This window comes from Orussus abietinus, unplaced genomic scaffold (genome assembly GCF_000612105.2).
Source record: "Orussus abietinus isolate OABI.00-Male unplaced genomic scaffold, Oabi_2.0 scaffold251, whole genome shotgun sequence".
Taxonomy (NCBI): Eukaryota; Metazoa; Arthropoda; class Insecta; order Hymenoptera; family Orussidae; genus Orussus; species Orussus abietinus.
In genome coordinates, this window is record NW_019394399.1 from 85,268 (window position 1) to 106,578 (window position 21,311).

The window sequence follows — 21,311 nt, forward strand, 5'->3', positions numbered from 1 at the left end:
TACCGAGGGAACATTTTGTCACTTCAATGGATAATTATTTCACTGAGATAAACTCGAATAAATGGAATTCAACCGAATTATGACACTTTATCTGAGGTTATTCCAGCTAAGTATTTTTTAGAATTGACTAAATATTTCTTTGGTACCGTTCAAAGAAACATCTCTCCGATTCAATGAACATTATTTGTTTCCAGGGTGGGGATGCGCGTAAAGTGGAGATTTACCGAAAGGCCGAGGTCGAGCGTTTTGGATGTCTCGAGAGATTAAATTAATGATATTTTTAGATCCGAGGAGGGTAATGAGAGCGTAATGAAAATCGGGATTTGCCCGAGTCCGTAAGGAGAGCGCGTCGATTGGGTTTTGCTGGATTTTGCCGTACTGGAACTAGTCGAGCGTTTCGCGAACGGCGAAAAAACGGAAACCTGCCGATAGGAGCTACTCTCTAACGTACTCGGGGGTAATGTATGCACCGCCAGGTTTCCTGATAACGGGCTGATAGAGGCCGGTGGAGGCTGTTCCATGATCGAACGTTGAGCAACTAGGAAACGAAGCCAAGCTGGATCGCTGCCTGGCAACCGAGAGACCTTTCACGTTCTCTTTGTCATAGTTATCTAATAAAGTCGGCACGGGGTCTGCGGGGAAAACCGTGAAAAAGCCGGACCCGTTGGACGTCTTGTCGACTTCCCTCCGGGCGGAGAAAAACCCGCGAAAACCCCGTTTTTTGCCCCAAAACTGTTAGCCTACTGGAAGTGTCAATTTCTTCGCCCCTTTGCCAGGAGCTCGTGCTAAAAAATCGATTTCGAAGCAAACGCGCGGGTACTGAATTATTCCTTTTTTGTTCCCTTAAGAAAAAGATCCATCGGACCAAATAAAACGTATTTCGTGGACGCATGGTCGACCTATATTTTTTGTATTTTTAATATTCGAGGACATGCTGGTAAAAAATGTTTTCATATTTGAACTCTTTCTAGAGCATATATATATTAAAATCTGAAGAAGCGCCACTTGAAATGAAAATCTGACTAATGTACGTTACATTTCGAAGAATACCATTCTTCGTGATAATTCCTGCAAAAGTATTTTAAATTTTAAACAGAACAGTAAATTGAAGGAAAAAATTGGGACAGTTTTAATACATATACTAAAACGCGCTTTTCTCAAAATACATAAATACAATTGCCTGTGTGCATGTGATGGAAAATTGGTACGCAAAAGATTTCGAGATTCGGTCATAAATGCCCTCGAAAATTTATATACTTGTATACTAAAATCTCGAACGCAATGTATGAGAAATTTCGAAATACAGTAGATTCCCGTACAACGCGATTTCTTACAACACGCGTTCCTATAACGCGCCAAAGATATTGCAACTACTGTTTTCATATAATGTGATTCTTCGTACAAATAAAACACATTATGCGCATTATACGGGAAAAATTCCCGTACAGCACGATTTCCTATAACGCGAATTCATATAGCGCACAACGTGTTAAGGTGAAGTGAAACCCCTTTCAAATCAGTCGATTCGAATACAATAATTTTTTTTAAGGGTATTAGACCAAACTGTCCGAAACTTTGACACGTCACTCCTGATCATCTAAGAATTGTCCTGACACGTTCAAAATTTGGATTTTTTAACTTAGCCCAGACCAGAAACAAAATGGCGTCGAGCTCTCATATTTCGATCAATATACAATTATCGAAGGCTCTGATATGAGAAACGAAAGGGTCAGGACAATTTTACGACAATTTATAACACTCTGGTAATCGATAATCTCGCATTTGAACGGGATAAAGGCAAAAAAAGTGTTGTATGCGCTTCTATGCCAAAACAATGGGAATACGAGGTCTCGGAATGAAAATTTAATTCACCTGAAAATCACAGATGGCGCAAAGTGTCCCTCTGCAATCAATTAGGGCCCCAGAAAGCATGAATCCAGAGGATTTCTGGAGTTTTACTTTGATTTCTTGATATTTATTGTACGAAAACGACAGGTAGACTATGCCATTTGGTACAATACCCAATATAATTCGACACAGCTGTCAATATAAAAACCAACGTCGGCAACGTAGGCATTTAGAAAAATCTTTTTTATCGACGTCGATCAAGTTCCTCGGCGTGTTCCACTTCACCTTAACCACGTTATACGGGAGTCTACAGTATTTCATCTTGAAAAAAGGAAAACTTCGACTTCATGTATGATGTATTTCGAATAGATATTGTGAACAGTGCAGGTAGTCTACATCCTCGAGTTTGACATTCATCTTCTTTAATACGACATGGAACATGGCTCCTTGGAATCGCCACGGGAGGCGTGCGAAATTCCTTGAGATAAAAAGGGCACTTGGGTTTCGGACCTCGAAGATATTTCGAGGCGATTCCCTGCCAAGAACTTGGTAGTCCGTGTACCGGAGATTCTGGTATTTCGCAACCGCAACCGGCTTCATTAGGATTCATCCTTGTGCCACTTCGTGCAGGCCCAACATCCGGATCGATCCCGTTTCTTGCGAGTGTTCATTTCTTCTGCGTCCTCGTCTAGCTGTCGCATGAAACCTCGGTGTCGCCTAGGTCCAATTAAAAAGTAACGATGCATCCGCGATTATCCCGGGATGGCTGAATGACGGCAGAAAACCGAGACCTACTGAATCGCCGCGGGAAAGACGCGACTCCCTTCGCGATCTTCTGCCGGGAATGTAGGATTCCGCGAGGTCGGTCTTCTAAGCCGGTATATCTGGGAGGAAAGAAAGGGAGGTCGGGAGGAATAAAAAGGAGATCTGGGAGGTAGAAGCTACAAAGTAGTAGTTTTATTAGCGAAGCACTAAACTTGTTTTCGTTCCTTCTGGTTACGTCACCTTCTGTTACCTGGCGTAGCCAGAACCAGTATTCCGTGCTTACAGCAAGAAGAAGCGGTACGTTCCTTTACCACCTGGCTTGGATTAACCTATCGCATCGGAGAAGTTATTAGTGAATCGAAGCTTCGGGGATTGCGCAGAATCCGGGAGATATGCGGCGCGGAAAATTTGCGATTCGCTCGCGTGTCCTTTATCCGGGAACGTTCGTTTATCCGGGTATCCTGCCTTCCTCGACGAGGATATTTTCCTTATTAAAAGTAGAAAAAAGGCCTACGGGCGGGGACAAAAGCGGTAAAAAAGAAAGTATCCTTTGCCAACAATGGGCCTCCTTTCGGTTTTCCTGGTTACCGTATTTTTCGCTGACCTAAGCAATGTTTCGCCGCAAGACGGGACTTCTTTCACGTCATCACGTACGGACGGTTCTCACTTCGTGAATTCCTGCCTTTACGTATTTTCTCGTTTACGGATCTTTATCGTTGGAATTTTTCGTTTAAATATACAAACATTACGAATTCGCGATTTACGAATGACCGTCAAAAGCCAATTCATTTGTAAAGATAGGAACTACCTGTACACTGTTTAAAAAATGGTGTGAATTTTATAATATNAAAGTGTATAAATTTTATGAATTTTTTTTACAGTGTAGGGTAAAGTACGGATAGATGCCTCGACAAGATAGATGCCATGTTTCCTTATATATATATATGAATAAATATGTATTTCTAAAACTTATATGTACTAACTTTTATCTCCAATATTTTTTCTTTTGTCCTGACAGGCTTTACTTATGCGATTTTTTCCGCGTGAAACGAATCTACATGGAACAGATATTTCGCGTAAATTGAGGGACGTTTATACCTACGTTAACTATTAAAAACTATTTTTGTTATTTATTATAATTTATATAAGTTTTTAAATAATTTGAAAATTGTTTTTGTTAACTTTGCTAAGATTAAAAATATGATTTTTCAAACAAATTCATAATGATTTCATTTATTCTCCCTTAGGGCATCTATCCCCCCCGAGGGGGGTAGATGCTCAAATCGAGACCTTTAATATTTTTGTTCTATTATAACAACTATTGATATTAGGCAAATAATTGAAGAATATAATGAAGGTAAAATACTGCGGTATGATATGAACATGAAATTGTTTGGAAACGAAAGCAAATAACGACTTTAGAAGTATACGTTGAAAACGTAGGCGTCTATCCGTACTTTACCCTATACATATGCAGAAAAGTAAATCATAGTCATAATTCAAAATTTTACTTGCTTTAGCAAATGCAAACATTTGAAAATGGACTAGCGAAATTTTTTTGCAGAAATATTTTGACTCCATGAACAACAAAAGAGACCGTGGCAACACAAATTATATTCTTTCTTGCAATATTCTTTCCCAGCGACAACAAACTGTATTTCGTTCATTTGATAAAGTAGAATCAACAATATCTTTTTGGTCTGCAAGTTTATTTTCTAATTTAGCAAGCATTTTTTTCCAAAGAAAGTTCTCCTATGGTTACATCTACGTTTGATATAATTGCAAACATTTTTGCTGTTTGTGCGATTATTCCTGTAATAAGAGCAAAGCTTTGTCAACAATGTTGTATTGTGCTAAGAGGGTAAATGTATTTTTTCTGTGTATAGTTGTGAATCTAAAAAGAAATTGTTAATCGATTGAATTGTCGAAAAATGAAATTATAACATTGTTCAGAATACTCGTACTATGAAAGTGTATGTAGATATTCTGTGTTCTTATAGTCACTTTTTTCGTTCATTTTTTATTTATATTGCCTGGCGGCAACTTACGGTTTGGCAAGGTTGTTTTTGCTGTGACGTTCGGTGTTTGCACTTTGCTCACCAGCAATTTATTAACCCAGGATATAAAAAAATTAACAAGTCCAAAAGGCGGAACTCCGAAGTAACGAGCCAGTGTTCTTTCCAAGGATTTTTAATCTTACATTTGTTTTCGATCATCTCGGTTACATCACGTTCCCTCAATTGGCATAATCGGAACCAGTATTCCTCGACGAATGATTACCAGCTCCAACTCGGAGAAAACAATGCGTACTCTTGACACCTTACTTGTCCTCGGGTAATGAGTGGAAAAAAGCATTGACACATCTTGCCGCGGTACGAAAACACGATTCAATGACGCACGTGACGTACATCGACGGCTAATTTGCATCTTTATGGACGTGAGATAATAGGGCCAATGATACACTCTGGCCATTGCGTATCCTTGTGACTAACTTACTCCATAAATCGAGTATTCTGTCAGACGTGACACGATGTTCGCCCACTCGACATTTACGCGAGCAAAGCGTTTCGATTTACTAGATTTTTTTATGCGGTATCAATATTCCTCGTCGAGTCGGTCTTTCGAGATATCCAACGTATAATTGCTTCGTTTGTAAGTTGTTTCGGCATGGACATAATTGGTTCACTTGGGAATGGTCGTGCTTCGAATTGCGTATATTTGCCCCACTGGAATTACGTGTACCATCGGAATTATAGTTACTTTGCCATGCAGGATTTTCGATGCAATTTGCAACTGAATGTGATGTGAAACTCCCTTCAAATCAGTCGATTCGAATACAACACTTTTTTTTAAGGGTATTAGACCAAACTGTCCGAAACCTTGACACATCACTCCTGATCATCTAAGAATTGTCCTGACACATTCAAAATTTGGATTTTTGGACAAAATTTTTTAAATTAGCCCAGACCAGAAACAAAATGGCGTCGAGCTCTCATATTTCGATCAATATACAATTATCGAAGGCTCTGATATGAGAAACGAAAGGGTCGGGACAATTTTACGACAATTTAGAACACTCTGGTAATCGATAAACTCGCATTTCAACGGGATAAAGGCAAAAAAAGTGTTGGATGCGATTCTATGCCAAAACGATGGGAATACGAGGGCTCGGAGTGAAAATTTAATTGACCTGGAAATCACAGATGGCGCAGGGGGGGTCCCTCTGCAGTCAATTAGGGCCTCAGTAAGCACGAATCCAGAGGATTTCTGGCGTTTTACTTCGATTTCTTGATATTTATCGTACGAAAACGACAGGTGGAGGATGCAATTTGGTACAATATCCAATATAAATTGACACAGCTGTCAATATAAAAACGAACGTCGGCAACGTAGGCATTTAGAAAAATCTTCTTCGATCTTCGTCGATCAAGTTCCTGGACGTGTTTCACTTCACCTTAAGGTGATATAAAAGTGGCAACCGAGGGGTTAATCGTTTATGAAACATTTCTTCAAACTGGGTGTATCTAATTGAATATGGAGGCCTTGAGGAAGGTTCTGTCACCTTCGTGAAATTTCATTTTGTATACAAAATAAGAAAATGTTTATAAACAAATGTAAAAAAAAAATTCAATTTCATGGATGTGCCGACCTTCCTTAGGACCTCCACATTCACGTGCCAAAATTTAAAACGATTCGATGCACCCAGTTTGGAGAAAAGTTTCATAAACTAATCCCCTTGGACGTCACTTTCGTGTCACCTTAAAACTTGCCAGAATTGGAACTACCCGAGTAAGAATTATCACTTTCAATTAAATTTCTAAATCCTTTATTTTTATCATTTAGTTTGCCGACAGAAATTTCAGTCTCATTTCATTCACTGTGAATCTCGGAGTTCATTTATTTTCATTAGAATCTCGTAACGTTTGAATTGAACTGAAGCTTGGAAAATCTCAATATAGAATTCCATTTTGTACAAATTTGAGATTAATACTTTCAAAGCATCATTAAGGAAAAACTAATTGGGAAATATATTAGAAATATGAGTTGGTTGCATTATTGCACTCATATAAGTAAAATCGTAATTATGGAAATTATAACCTTAGAATTCATTATCATAAATTATATAAAAATCTACTCCTAGGGTCAGAAGTGAAAAGGAAAACTATCTTAAATCCTCGTATAATGGTTCAAATCCTCTCGTGCATTCAAGAGACCAATTTGAAAGTAAACTTTTTGCCTGAAATACAATTACCCCGTCATGTAGAAATTTCCAGTCCAATCTACGATTAGTTACATGTAAAAAAAAAAATTAGATTTCAATGTTTCTTTGCGCACTCGAAAGGTGAACAAATAAGGGCGCATAATAATATATTCTTTATGACCTATAATTCTTATCACTTTGTTTGCCAAACACGGCTTATCCTTTGATCATGCTTTAATAATTCATTTAATTTACAACCTTCGTATAGATAACGTTCTCGAGGTTACTTGGATAGATTGTTTTGAGTTTTTTACTGCTACATAAATATAAATTGCGTCGATTGACCTCAGGAGAAGTTTTTCCCGTCGTGATTGCGAAGTGTCGAAAGAATCAAGGAAGGAGCGCAGACGCGGAAGCAAAGTTGTAAAAACCCGTAAAATTAGCAATGAAAATGGATTCCTCGTCCGAGGGTCGACTTGTATGGCAAAATCCATGAAATGTTGTAACACTGACATTGCGCCACCGTTATATAGTTCGACATATAGAGCGACGCGAGCGCAAGAATGCCGGCGAATAGCTCGGAGCGATTCCTCTTCGATCCAATTTTCCAATACCCGTCCGAAGCTTCAGAAATTGGCTGGCTGGTTATTTATAAGTCACTTAACGGCAAACTAGATCATTTCCCCGGTGATTGGACCAGCTTTCACGGATCGAAGACGCCAACGAGCACGAGACCCGAGAGGATCGGTTTAAGCTCGATTAAAGCTCGTCCTGGGAGCCTCGGGGTTGGCTGTCGCGCATCTTATCGGTTTCAGATTACATAAATTTACAGCTTTCCATGCAGCAACAAGCTCGGCCGATGTACAGCAGTTATTTCCAGGCCAGCTTGATTTCTCCCGAGTTTCCTAGGTTTCGTTTAAGCGCGCGGCGGACGCCGGGAAAATAAAGGACGCCTTCCCAGGATTCGCTCGCTCAAAGTCGTCATTTTATTTGAAGGTCTGAATACGTCCTCTTATTTTCTCCCTCGGTAAATCTCTCGGAGGAAACTTTAAACACGTAGCTGGATATTGTTCCACTCCTTTACATAATCGCTGATTACCCCAGATCGCTCCCGCGTAAACCCACGAGTCGGATTAAAATGTCGCCGCTACATCGATTCAATTTCCTGCCTCGGCGATGCGCGATACGGAGAAGTAGCGTCTAGAAAAGTTGCTTGAAATTATAGCCGGAACAAAGTTTCCCAGGGCTATTTTATCGTATTATGCATCGTTAAGGAGAGAAATTGCATTTACATAGACTCTGGAAGAGGCCTCTGGATCCTTCCGTTTGATATACCGGCGCGATCGGTCAATTACCCGATTCCGTTGCTTGTTTTCAAGATTCGCGGTAAGTGCGCTTTAACGAGAGCGTTATTGATGGCTGTGCCCTCGATGAATTAATTAACGAATGAATGAATGCGGTGTCGAGTCGATTAGGTGTCACCTCTCCGCGGAGAGCGAAGCGTGAGTGTTGGTGCGTTCGAACGCACACGGGGCCCTTATAAATGGGAAAAGTCGAGAGTTTCTGTGCCCACGCCATCGTATTAATAGAATGCAGACCAAGAGCTGGAGCTCGGTCTTGCCTCGTTCGTGGGCCGTCGTCGTGAGAAAAAACCTAGGATGGAAATAAAGTAGCTTCGCGCCACAAAGATGGGAAGTAAGCGGAGAACGTAGGCGCGATTCTGAGTTATCAGTCTAGACATCGACGGAGGGAAAGAGAAACGGAGCCCGCTGTCTTTCTCGCCCAGTCAACTCGTAATTGAATCTCACCACTCGAAACGATCGAATTACGAGCCTCGTTCTCGCCATCGTACGAGGGCTCCGATAGGTCGGCAGTGACCGAGGAGAATCGAGAGCAACTAACTGGCCTGGAGAAAGAGAGATCGAGGCTATCAACAATAAAAACCCGGATTAACCAAGTTATCGAGAGCAACTAATGACGTGGGTACTGGTTGCCACCCTGGTTGGAGTCATTTTTGACCGATTTCATCTTTACATAAAGTTCAATTGAATAAACTGTGACAGCGCCCATGCATATTACACGATCAATTTATCAACCAATTGTTCATGAATTTGTCTGCCAAGTGGTACATTTTTAAGTAAATACATTTTCGAGCTCTTGAAGAAATGATTTATTTTCTATGAATACGTCGAGAAAGCGCGATTGGAGCGCCGCAGGATTCCCCGTGGCGATCGCGCGAACTAAGATCGTCAGCTGATTCGATCGGGCATTGAACTCTCCAGCTTTCATGGGCTATTGGGAGGTAATTCAAGTATGTTTACAAAATTGGGCTTCCGTTAAAGGGTTTTTTTGACAATTACAATTTTAAAATTATTTTCCTTCGTTCCGTTTGATAGGGATTCCTTTTTCTGCAACTACCAGCGGTTGCCGGGATTGGTACTGCAAAAAGTGAGCTCGGTTTGGTGTGCTCCTTCGACTTATCTTCATGTTTTCCCGAGTTCTCTTTTCCACTTTCTGGGCGAAAGACCACCGCTAATAGTAGTCGGAAGCACTCTAATAGCTTCTCGCGTTTCCACGTCACGATTATAGCGAGCATTCCTAAACGGAGTTGACGTTTGATAAATGACCGGTTCGCTTGTACTTTCTTGCCACCGATGGACTTTCTCTGGATCGACGATCCTATTTTAACGACAGACGTTTACCGTCGATTTTCTCCTCAATGGTTATGTTTAAATTTAGGTGCATTTCTTATCTACAATGCGGCGCTGGTTACTCAATCTCTATCTATAATAGAAATACAAAAAAGACGATTCCTGTACATTACATTTCTTATACAACTCACGACTCTGTTATCGAATCGTAAAACTAAGTGAGCAAATTTGATCGCACTCACCGGACTGATTGCGAATTTACTGCGACGGTTAATGAACGAGCGGGTGTAAAATTTATTGAACTTTTAAGATAAAAATATAACCACGACAGTAATTGCTAGTCCAGTCATTTACAGTTCAATATAAACAAGCTTTCCGGGGGAAATTATATGTTTTTTTGGAATAATAATAGATATTATAATTCTTCCTCGATTTAATGAATACAAAGGCGCTTGAGAATACCGTCAAATAGATCCTCTACGGTTTCAATTTCATTCGCAGTTAGTCTGGATCTAGATTTGCCGTTCGCATCGGACATCTGCATACAACACCCGGTCTCGACGATCCTTTTCCTTGGTATCATCGGATCAAGGATATAAATTACAAAGGAGGGCAGGCAGAGAAACGATTCCATAGAGCTCTATGGCACGGTCTTTGGCCTACAAACGTATTCTGAAATTAACTCACTCTTGAGTTAAACAACCATGAGCGAATTCTGGTTAAACCCAACGAGGCCACGACGTCCTTCCGTAACTCGGTCACTTCGTATTATTATAATTTCGCGGATTTTATTCATAGGACGTATTGTCTCCCGCGTTAGATTGCGCCACGTTAACCTTCCACATCCTCCGAAAGAGCTGGCCCGATAAAATCTCAAAGAGAAAAATAAGTTACGCGTGATTTAAATGTACTTTCATTCCTTGAGTGGGTGGATTTTGACACAGAGAACGTTTCGCAATTTGTTCGGATATCGAAACTTATCCTTGCAAATCGAAAAATTATTCCTTTCGATCGATGTCACGATACTTTGTGGACAGACCGGTTAAAATGAAATAGTGATTACGTTGGTTTTTTTATATCTGCATTTAATATGTCATCAGTGGTTATTTTTTACCCCCTTGAGGAGGAGAGATTTGTTAAACTAGGTTAATGTAAACTAAAAGGAACTAGGTAATAATTAGTTTCTCTTAACTATTTTGCAGATCGCTCGCAGAGACTCTTGAGGTAAATCTTCCTACTTTGAAGGGTATTGAAGGGAATTCACAATGGCCAGACAACAGACGACCGATCGTAACATTCCTCACCTTCGGGACATTTTCGGATTCGGAAATAAATGGGAGAACGCGAAGAATCAACCGGAAGAGAAGGCTCCTGGCCACGACAGCGCCATTTCCGTAGGCTCCACTTCCGGCGAGGAAGAGAGCCCTAAGAACAGCAAGAAGAAGAAGTCTCGTCGCAGGGATAACAGCAAAACTTTGACCGAAAGCGACGTTAAGCACCTCGAACGGCATCTTTCGATGAAGAAGACCATTCGGAAGAAGATAATGCGCGACTTGCAGCAAGCCTTTGTCGAAGATCCCAACGAGTTCCGGGTCGACGACATTCCCCCCGAACAGCTGAAAGCGGAAATTAATGTTCAGAGTCTCAGTTTTGGAATGCCGTCGCAAAAACAGGGCCGCACGAGGGGTAACGCGGAGAACACTTTCCTTGACATGCTTCGTGGAGGCGGCGGTAAGTTTCCGAAAACAATTAATTATTTTTAAAAAGGTAAAGGATCGCCATAGAAAAGTTCTCAGTCCGACGACCGCACTGTTAAAAATATCTATTCGAAGTATAAAATACATGTAGTCGCAGTGATTTCAAAACAGAATTTTTCGAAATTTCGTGTACAATTGTGTTCGAGATTTTAGTATACGAATTTCCGAGGGCATGTATGTTAAATTTGTAAATCCCTTATCTACTCATTTTTTATCACATCTGGTAGAATTCATAAGCAAGAAGGTATATATACAACCCTAGTAGCACAAAATATTTATCCTATATTTTCTATATATTTAACGAATATCGTACATTTTGTAAATATTTAGCAAACATTTGAAATATTTGCCAAACGTTTACTGCAGAATATTATCTCTATAATATTTATGTAATACTACCTCCGTGTGTTTTCGCAATATTTTTCTACTAGATATGCAAAACATTTCGTTTCATTTTAATACAAGTATTTTTTAAATATTATCTTCCGAATAGATTATAAACGTTTTAAAAATATTTAAAATCAAATTCACACGTTTTGCTCCCGTAATGAAATAGCGGAATGAAAATATTAGAAAAATCTCTCGTGTTTTTTGATACCAAATGAAATGTCCGATGATAGTCGTGAAGTAAAAAATGTATTTTTATAATGTTAATAAGTTAAAAAATATAATTTCTGTATATGTTTATAAATTATTGAAACTAAATATGTCATCGAGATTTTCAACAAATATTTAAAATATCTTCGAATGAAATCTACAAGAAATCTTAAAAAATCTGTCGCTTGATATATTTAGCAAAGTTTATAAAGAAATATTTTGAAATTACTCTATGCTACTAGGGAAGTGTGCAGTTGTCATATAAGACATGCGGACGAAACTCGGATCCTTTTGTATAGTGATTGGCGATCGCGTACAGATTCGTAAGGGTGCATTTTGAGAAAAACACGTTATAGTACATTAATTTGTGCTTACTTGTTTTCTCATATTGCGGTATTGTTCAACATTCTGAATACTTTTGTAGGAATTCTCGCGTAATAATGGTGTTCCACGAAAAGTAGTAAACATTTGTCCGGTTCTCATTTCGAGTTCCGCTATTTCTGATTGTAGTACCCTGAGAAAATATTGCTATTGAATCGAAGAAATATTTCTTTGAATAGTACCAAAGATTCTGTTAATTAAAAGAAAAATTATTTGACTGACATAAAGTCGAATGAATTGAATTCAACATTTCATCGGAATTATGACAATTTTATCTCGGTCAAATAATTATTATTTAAATTAACAGAATATTTCTTTGGTTCAGTGAACTTTTTTTTCTCGGTGTATATATTTGTACCCGAAATATCGAAATATTATTAACAGTACTTATAGTTGGACACGCACCTCCATCCTTTCCGAGTCGAAAGTTTTTGCCTCGTATGTCTCTTGAATGCACGTAAGAATTTAAAGAATAATATGAGTATTTAAGATAGGAAGATGTTAATGAAATCTGTCTCATTTCAACCTTCAATATACACTTTTGTCCGTTTTTGTAAAGTCGAGGTGTAAATGGACATTAGATCCAGTTAAACCTCGGAAACCTCAATTTTCAATCGAACCTCGTCCTCGAGATGCTCCCTATCACCTCCTTAAGGATAGAGTTTTATATAAATTCTTAACATAAATAGTAATATTAAAGTTTGCACATTCAAGATTCTACTTTTGATGCGGGCAATAATGCAAGACACTCATTTCTAGTATAATTCCCAATTAGTTTTACTTCGTCTTTCGCCAACGAGTGGTAGTTGAAGATTTCCGGGTCTTTGGATAAAATGGAATAACCATTAATTCTATTCTGAAATTTGTCAAGCTTCAATCCAATTGAATCGCTACGAAGACTACGAGGTTCTAATAAGAAAAATGTCTCTAAGGTTCTTAGTGAACTTAATGAAACTGAAATTTCTGTCGGTAAATTAGCCAGCGAATAAAAGATTTAGAGGCTCAACTAATTTTAAGATAGATCGTTTCGACTCGGGTTTCCTATCCTGAATTACCCTTCGCATTTCTGTAAGTGTCCTACAGCCTTCATCTCTATTTGCGAGCAATAATCTGGCTAATCTAGCTAGTCTCGTCTAGATTTACCTCTACTTTTCTTTATTCCTACCTCAACGTCTAGTATGCCTCGGATCAAGTTCTCGTGTTTCGGGAGATGCCCGATCATCCTGTCACTCCTACTCTTTATTATTTCCTATGCATTTCATTCTACCCCAATCCTTCTTGAGGTGATGTGAAAGTGGCGTCAAAGAGGTCTGATTTATGAAACTTTTCTCCGAACAGAGTGTACCGAATCGTCTCAAAGTTAACAATGTGAATAAAGGGGCTATAAAGAAGATCCTGACACCCATACATTTTCATTTTTTTTTAAATTAGTTTATAGATAATTTCAAAATGTTGTGTAAAAAATTAAATTCATGAGGGTCAGGACCTTTCATGTAGCCTCTATGTTCATGTTAGAACGTTTGAAACGATTCGGTACATCCAGTTAGTAGAAAAGTTTCATAAACGATTGACTTCTCGGATGCCATTTTCACATCCCCTTAACTCTTTCGGGTTTGGTGGGTACTGTAACTGTCCCAACTTTTGTTTAGCTTTATATGCCTCAAATCGTGCCTCAATGAGTTAATAACTTTTCACTTCTAGCCTTGTCTCCCCATGATATTTTCAATATGATTCCATAGCGTTACATTTTGAATGCTTCTATCGACTTCCTATCAGCTTTTTCCACCTTATATCACAGTCGCACAATGCTGTGCTCCACGTGTAATTAGTTTCTTCGCGTTTCTAAGTCCATCATCACGTGGAAGATAGATATGCGAAGTAATGAAATTTTGAAAACAATCTTCTATATGTTTTCATAGCGTTACACTTCGAATGCTTCTATCAACTTCCTATCTGTTTTTTCCACCTTATTTCACAGTTATACAATGTTGTGCTCCACGTGTAATTAGTTTCTTCGCGTTTCTAAATCCATCATCACAAGGAAGATAGATATGCGAAGTAATGAAATTTTGAGAATAATCTTCAATATGCCTTCCATAGCGTTACACTTCGAATGCTTCTATCAACTTCCTATCTGCTTTTTCCACCTTATTTCACAGTCGTACAATGCTATGCTCCACGTGTTATCAGTTTCTTCGCGTTTCTCAATCCATCATCACGTGGAAGATAGATATGCGAAGTAATGAAGTTTTGGGATTAATTCACTTTCAGGCATGGAAAAAGGAGGAACCGACGGCGATAGGGATTCCGGACACGGAGGATCTCCCACGAGAGAAACTCCCAGTGCACAGGACACCGACGACGAGTCAAGTTACACCTACGACACCCCAACGGCGACTCCCTCGAAAAAGGGTGGCAACTTCTGGAGACGCTTCACCATGAAGAACCGCAACAAGCGGTAAACTCGCGGGGGCGAGATCGCGAGAGACCCGAAGCCCACGATTAATTAATTCCTTTCCTACGACTCGACCATCGTAGTTCTGCGCAGAGCTTGCAACTGTGATATACGTAAACGACTAACTGATGCAATCCCCGTCACATCTCCGTTTACCTGGTTTAAGGAGCTTTCAAAAGGGAGTTTTCTAAAGTGGACCAAATCTGGATGCCGCCGACAGACCGTAAGAGCGGCGGTCGATTCAGGGATGCAGGGATCAAAGATTTTGGAAAAAAAGGAACCAAGTCGCTACATATCCGTTACGCGATTGCTCACCGAGTGACAATACTTTATAACTAACAGCTACACACCTACTTTCGGACCTTGTATACACTTTTCGAGGGTTCTTCGCGTCGGTTTGGAAAACTCCTTAAATCTCCCCTGACAGACAGTTTCTCCGATTCTTTTAGGAGCTCCTCGAGACATCCAGGAACATCCTCGATGATTCCTAGGAAAAAAAAAAAAAACGACGGCAACTTGTCGGGGGTACCGATTTACCGAATACTTCAAAATCGTTCTTAGGTTTTCTATAAAATTCGGAAAAGTCCTGAAACATTGAATGAAGTACAACGACCGGATGCGTACGTCGAAGGGAACGTTCCGAAACATTTTGAAAAATTCAGCCGCTGAGAAATATGCCAAGTTTCCTAAATGAATCTTGAATATCGTCACGGAACGTTTTGACCATATCTCCACAATGAATTAGAAATGAGTACTGGGGATGTTCGATTCTGATTCGATTCTTTAAAAAATCGATTCTTTTGGTGAAAGAATCGATGTTTAGAATCGATTCTTTCCTATGCATGCATTCGATTTTCTTGAGAATCGATTCTTTACCCTCAGAATCGAGAAGCCGATTCTTTTTTACTGAAACGGTAGACGGGAGAAATTCGCTTCGCTCGTTGGTTGCTGTTTGTCGCCACAAGATTGTCTACTGAAACTCAGCGTCGTGACGCACTTCCGTCGTAACTGACTACCTGACTTTCAACAGCCAATCGGAACCTCTCATTTACTCCGTCGACCATCTCGGCCGGAAATATCGGCCAAAGGAAAAGCTAGAGAAGACGTATAATTGCTATATAAACGGCTAATAATTCTTTAGTTTTTTTATACAACATTCATTTCATTATCATGGATGGCTTTCGACACGTAAAAATGTATTAATTATATTTGTGTTAATTATATATAAAAAATTTCCGATTTTTTGAATCGATTCTTTGGACTCCGACTTTTAAGGTGAAGTGAAACCCCCTTCAAATCAGTCGATTCGAATACAACACTTTTTTTTAAGGGTATTAGACCAAACTGTCCGAAACTTTGACACATCGCTCCTGATCATCTAAGAATTGTCCTGACACATTCAAAATTTGGATTTTTGGACTACATTTTTTAACTTAGCCTACACCAGGAACAAAATGGCGTCGAACTCTCATACATCGATCAATATACAATTATCGAAGGCTCTGAATATGAGAAACGAAAGGATCAGGACAATTTGACGACAATTTAGAACACTCTGGTAATCCATAAACTCGCATTTGAACGGGATAAAGGAAAAAAAAAGGGTTGTATGCGCTTCTATGCTAAAACGATGGGAATACGAGGTCTCGAAGTAAAAATTTAATTGACCTGGAAATCCCAGATGGCGCAGGGGGTCCCTCTGCAGGCAATTAGGGCCCCAGAAAGCATGAGTCCAGAGGATTTCTGGAGTTTTACTTCGATTTCTTGATATTTATTGTATGAAAACGACAGGTGGAGTATGCCATTTGGTACAATACTCAATATAATTTGACACAGCTGTCAATATAAAAACGAACGTCGACAACGTAGACATTTAGAAAAATCTTCTTTATCGACGTCGATCAAGTTCCTCGATGTGTTTCACTTCACCTTAATAGAATCGATTCCTCATGATCCGATTCAGAATCGATTCAAGAATCGATTCTTCTAAGAGAATCGAACATCCCTAAAGAGTACTCTGAAATCCTCGTATGCGTGATTTCCGGAAACTGCTTGAAAGATTCAGAGTAAACGTTCGCCGGGGTCGCACTATGATAATAATTGTAATAATACATAATCTCATCGCGTTGGGCGTACTCGTTTGCGCGTACTTAATTAACATTTAAGCGAAAATGGTGGCAGTACGGCTGCAACGGTTGATGTTGTGAAACGAGCACGTAACTCTGCCGGTCCATAACGGTGGCTAGTTTTATCCTTTTTCCCTAGGCTCGGGAAGACGGCCGAGCAGAGGAGTGGGCGAGCAAGAATTATTCGTATGTAGTGGTGTATAAGCGTGTCTCTACGTTTAATCGTATCTTTACGTACTTCATTAGTATTAGCTAGTCAACGCGTTAAAAAGCGTCGAGGACTATGGCTCGGCTTCGCTCGCACATCATATATTTATACGAGCGGGTACAGGATAATCTACGGTCAACCGAAGGACTCCAGGAAATCTTTGAAACGAGCTCGGTTAATACCCGTTGAATATCCAGACTACTGCGACAGCCAGTCGGCGTTTAAAGGACTTGCGAAAATTTCTAACGTGTAATGTGCTTTATGACGTATATGTATAACGACCAATCCGCGAATCATGCCAATATTCCCGATCACGTAATCGCGGCTGAGAGTTCGAATTCAGCGTCCTTAGGGAAATACCGATAGACTTTTGAAGCATTAGAAAGATCGTAAACGTTCCGCAGTATACTGCAGGAAGGGCCTCGCCATCGGACACGAGGATACCCGGTGTATTTTTTTAATATCGATTTTATGTGCTATCGGATTGACTATGGCATCGTTCCTACTTTTAAATTGCATCTCACTAATTCTAGGCACCCTTTGCGACGCTCTTAGCGAACGTATTTGTCCTTAAGAATATATGTGGTAGACGTACTTCTCTTATTATGACGGATCAGCCGGTAATATAATAATTTTAATGTAATGTACTCGTTATAATGTATTACTTGTAGGTGTATCATATTAGAAATCGTTTGGATGTAAAACCAATAATGCGTGAAAATAAAACTTTCCATCACGTATGTCTTTTAATATCGTGCTTCGCCCCCGTTGGTACATAACATAGTCGGTAGAAACGGGGGCAAAGTTTTCTCTTAACGTATTTACTAAAGGATAAACAAGCCTATATCTGATATTAATTCTCGTATAAAAAATAGATCGTGTTACTTGGGAAGACGCCGTTGATCGTTTGTGGGCGTTTAAGTGTTAGTATTCACTGATTCCTGAAATTTGGTGGACGTTTCTCGACGAAAGCACTCATGCCTTCTTTACGGTCCTCCTGAAAGGGTGTAATTATGATTTAACATAATGCAAACAGAGTAATAGTTCAAATTGTGAAAAATGTATCCTAATGTTTTACCGTAGCGAATGTTCCATGGAACATTCTTTTTTCGAAGTGAAGACCTTCCTGCAGCGTCGTCTCGAAAGCTGTAGATAATATATTATTGTTTAACATTCCAAAACAATTTATCTATATAAGACCTTATTTTAATTACCAGTATTGACTGATTCCTTTGCCATGGCGACAATAAGCTGCGAGTGAGACGCAATCTTCTCTCCCAGCTTGATCGCCTCTGGGACCAGCTGATCGGCCGGAAGAACTTTACTCACCAAACCTTAAAAGAAATATAGTAAAAGTTAGGAGATGGCACGACATATTATCTTAAAAAGATATAGTAAAAATTAGGAGATAGCAAGACCATACGATTACGTACATTTTCTAATAGAAACTCACCGCTTTTTTCAGCGTCTTGTGCAGTTAATTGGTTTCCAGTAAGTACTAACTCCATTGCTTTACTCTTGCCGATCGCTCTAGTCAATCGTTGAGTACCACCAGCACCAGGAATAGTACCGATCGCTATTTCAGGTTGGCCAAACTTAGCTTTGTCGCCGGCATAAATGATATCACACATCATAGCCAGTTCGCAGCCTCCACCCAGCTACAAATGAAGAAAACCCTCATTTAGATATATCAATAAACTTTGCTCTGAAATGAAGAAATCAGTGAGATTCCCCTGTCTGGTGAACTTACGGCATAACCATTGACTGCGGCAATAATCGGTTTCTTTGCCAGGGTAATGCCATTCCAATGAGTCAAGAAATTGCCCTTGATTGTCTGAGCGTAGGTGTTGTCGCGCATCTCCTTGATATCCGCCCCTGAAAAATCGAGCCGATGTCAGGGTCGGTTTTATGACTGGCCTTAAAAACGATTAGCAACTATTTACCGGCGGCAAAGGCCTTTTCGCTTCCGGTTATGACAACTGCGCCAACGTTCTCGTCGGTCTCGAATTGTCTGACCGCGTCATTGACTTCGGTCATTAACTTGTCGCAAAGAGCGTTCAGCGCTTTCGGTCTGTTCAAGGTGATGACCCCGACGTTCTTCTTTTCTCCGGCTGTGTCAACCTTGATGTACTCGTAATTCGTGACTTGACCTTAAACCGAAAAGAAGAGTCTCAGGGACGAAGCACAATCCTTATTTGTAAATCAATTGTACAAAGGGGACAAATTTTAATATACTTATTTAAATTTTCATTGTACTTATCGGTCCACGGCCGAGAACGCGGGGTTCTAAAATTGAAAGGTATTAAGGCGAAGTGAAACACGTCGAGGAACTTCATCGATGTCGATAAAGAACATTTTTTTAAATGCCTACGTTGCCGACGTTCGTCTTTATATTGACGGCTGTGTCGAATTATATTGTCTATTATACCAAATGGGATGCTCCACCTGTCGTTTTCGTACAATAATTATACAGAAATCGAAGTAAAACTGCAAAAATCCTATGGATTCATGCTTTCTGGGGCCCTAATTGACTGCAGAGGGACACCCTGCGCCATCTGTGATTTCCAGATCAATGAAATGTTCACGACGAGACCTCGTATTCCCATCGTTTTGGCATAGAAGCGCATACAACACTTTTTTTGCCTTTATCCCGTTCAAATGCGAGTTTATCGATTACCAGAGGGTTCTAAATTGTCGTAAAATTGTCCTGACCCTTTCGATTCTCATATCAGAGTCTTTGATAATTGTATATTGATCGAAATATGAGAGCTCCACGCCATTTTGGTTCTGGTCTGGCCTGAGTTAAACAATTTTGTTAAAAAATCCAAATTTTGAATGTGTCAGGACAATTCTTAAAGGAGTGGTATGTCAAATTTTCGAACAGTTTAGTCTAATACCCTTAAAAAAAAGTGTTGTATTCGAATCGACTGATTTGAAGGGGGTTTCACTTCACCTTAACGTAAATACGATAAACGGGAATGATGAAACGGTTATACCATTGCCCGGGCCGACTGATTTGATAAGCGCTATAATTCAACACGTTACGATAATTTCATGTTGGGTCCATAATTTCAATTTCACATTTCATTCACTGATGTTAACATATATACATATGAATGACACAAAATAATGTTGCGACATTAATTATCATTTATGTACATCCAGGTAAGGTAAGAGATAAATGAAATCAACATACTCGACTTAATGAACGATTTCGTGGAAAATAAATGCCATCCAAATTTTCTAAAGGTTTAAAATTCTTATGTTGACTTAATTCCGATGACTGAGTTAATTAGGTTGAAACATCTATGAGTAGTAAAATAAAAGAAAAATACTAATACACCGCAGAAGTTATTAGGACACGAGGAGTCGGCGATAGATTTGCGAATAACGCATTTTATCTTGAAGTTAAGTAGATAGGTATAAAGTTCAGCCCTCCACGTTATAAAAATGAAAAAAAGGTGCTCCACTTTATCGACTTCAAGAGGCCAATCGAAGGCAACGCGTAAAAAACGATGACCGTAAGAAAACGTATTTATCGCACGATCAACGTGATCTGGCGATTCTAAGTTAATAAGGAAGGAATTATTTAACATTAGTGTTCATTCCTGTTATTATTCGGAGTTGATATTCAAATCTAATCACAGAACTAATATAATATCTCCAGCTTGGAGAGAACGTCGCCTCGGTCGGTAAAGAAGATCGGCTTCCGGGCCGGCTTAGCGACCGACTCCGAGTTCGTGAATATTTTTCTCGAGAACTTCTTCCCTCTCTTTTAAACGACTTGTAAACAAGAAGAAATAGAAAACCAGCAGATCGCCGTTATCGCGACGATTTATCGTGCGATTTAGGGCAACGAGGATTCAATCGATTGGAACTTGGGCAAAAAGGAATCGAGAAAGCATGGAACCGGCATGTGCACTTACTCGAGTAGAATTTGATCGTTGGTCCGACTTGGCGCACATTTCGTGTGATTTGTGGAGCGCGACTGAACAGAAGACGAGCCACTGTGGTGGTTGCCATCTTGTAACGGAGTGACGGGCCTGTAGCAAGAAACCGAATCGAGGAAAATAAATTCGGAAACGAACGAGAGTGCGACCCGGTGGTTTACCGTCTCCTCCGAGGGTTCACTTACCGATTTATACGGAATGTAATCAGTGACCCGATATCCCCGGCGCTGATAAGAACGAAAACAGTGCTGCCAACCGCGTCGCCTTGAAGTTGTCAGACGAGTTTCAGTCCACTTGGTTCCCCTCTGGAAACGGAATAATCCTAGGCTGTGTCGTGTCTGGCTCTGTGCGTCTTTCCCTCTTTTAAGTTGG

The 21,311-nt window shown here is 39.8% G+C and overlaps 2 protein-coding genes across 5 annotated transcripts in view; one reads left to right on the forward strand and one right to left on the reverse strand.

Moving 5' to 3' along the window:
* Positions 1–15,909, forward strand: part of LOC105694689 — a 70,504-nt gene extending 54,595 nt beyond the window's left edge. For 2 of the 3 annotated variants that reach the window (XM_012415584.2, XM_012415585.2), the window contains exons 2-3: positions 10,668–11,196; positions 14,472–15,909. In XM_012415584.2, coding sequence (XP_012271007.1) covers positions 10,731–11,196; positions 14,472–14,662 — 657 coding nt within the window. In that variant the 5' untranslated portion in view covers positions 10,668–10,730 and the 3' untranslated portion in view covers positions 14,663–15,909. Of the gene's footprint in view, positions 1–2,154; positions 2,911–10,667; positions 11,197–14,471 lie in introns of those variants that run through there. The other variant, XM_012415586.2, reaches the window with a different exon arrangement.
* Positions 15,910–17,710: 1,801 nt separating this feature from the next.
* On the reverse strand, positions 17,711–21,234 carry LOC105694690 (probable enoyl-CoA hydratase, mitochondrial). 2 transcript variants are annotated; one of them, XM_012415588.2, is made up of 8 exons: positions 21,125–21,234; positions 20,916–21,032; positions 18,933–19,139; positions 18,740–18,864; positions 18,443–18,647; positions 18,204–18,323; positions 18,068–18,135; positions 17,711–17,986 (listed from the first exon to the last, which is right to left on the reverse strand). In XM_012415588.2, the coding sequence occupies exons 2-8, from the start codon at positions 21,010–21,012 to the stop codon at positions 17,921–17,923; spliced, it is 888 nt and encodes a 295-aa protein (XP_012271011.1). In that variant the 5' UTR covers positions 21,013–21,032; positions 21,125–21,234; the 3' UTR covers positions 17,711–17,920. The 2 variants fall into 2 exon arrangements, with proteins under 2 accessions (XP_012271011.1, XP_012271010.1); XM_012415587.1 differs by lacking the exon at positions 21,125–21,234 and having other exon boundaries at positions 20,916–21,118.
* Positions 21,235–21,311: the final 77 nt, after the last annotated feature.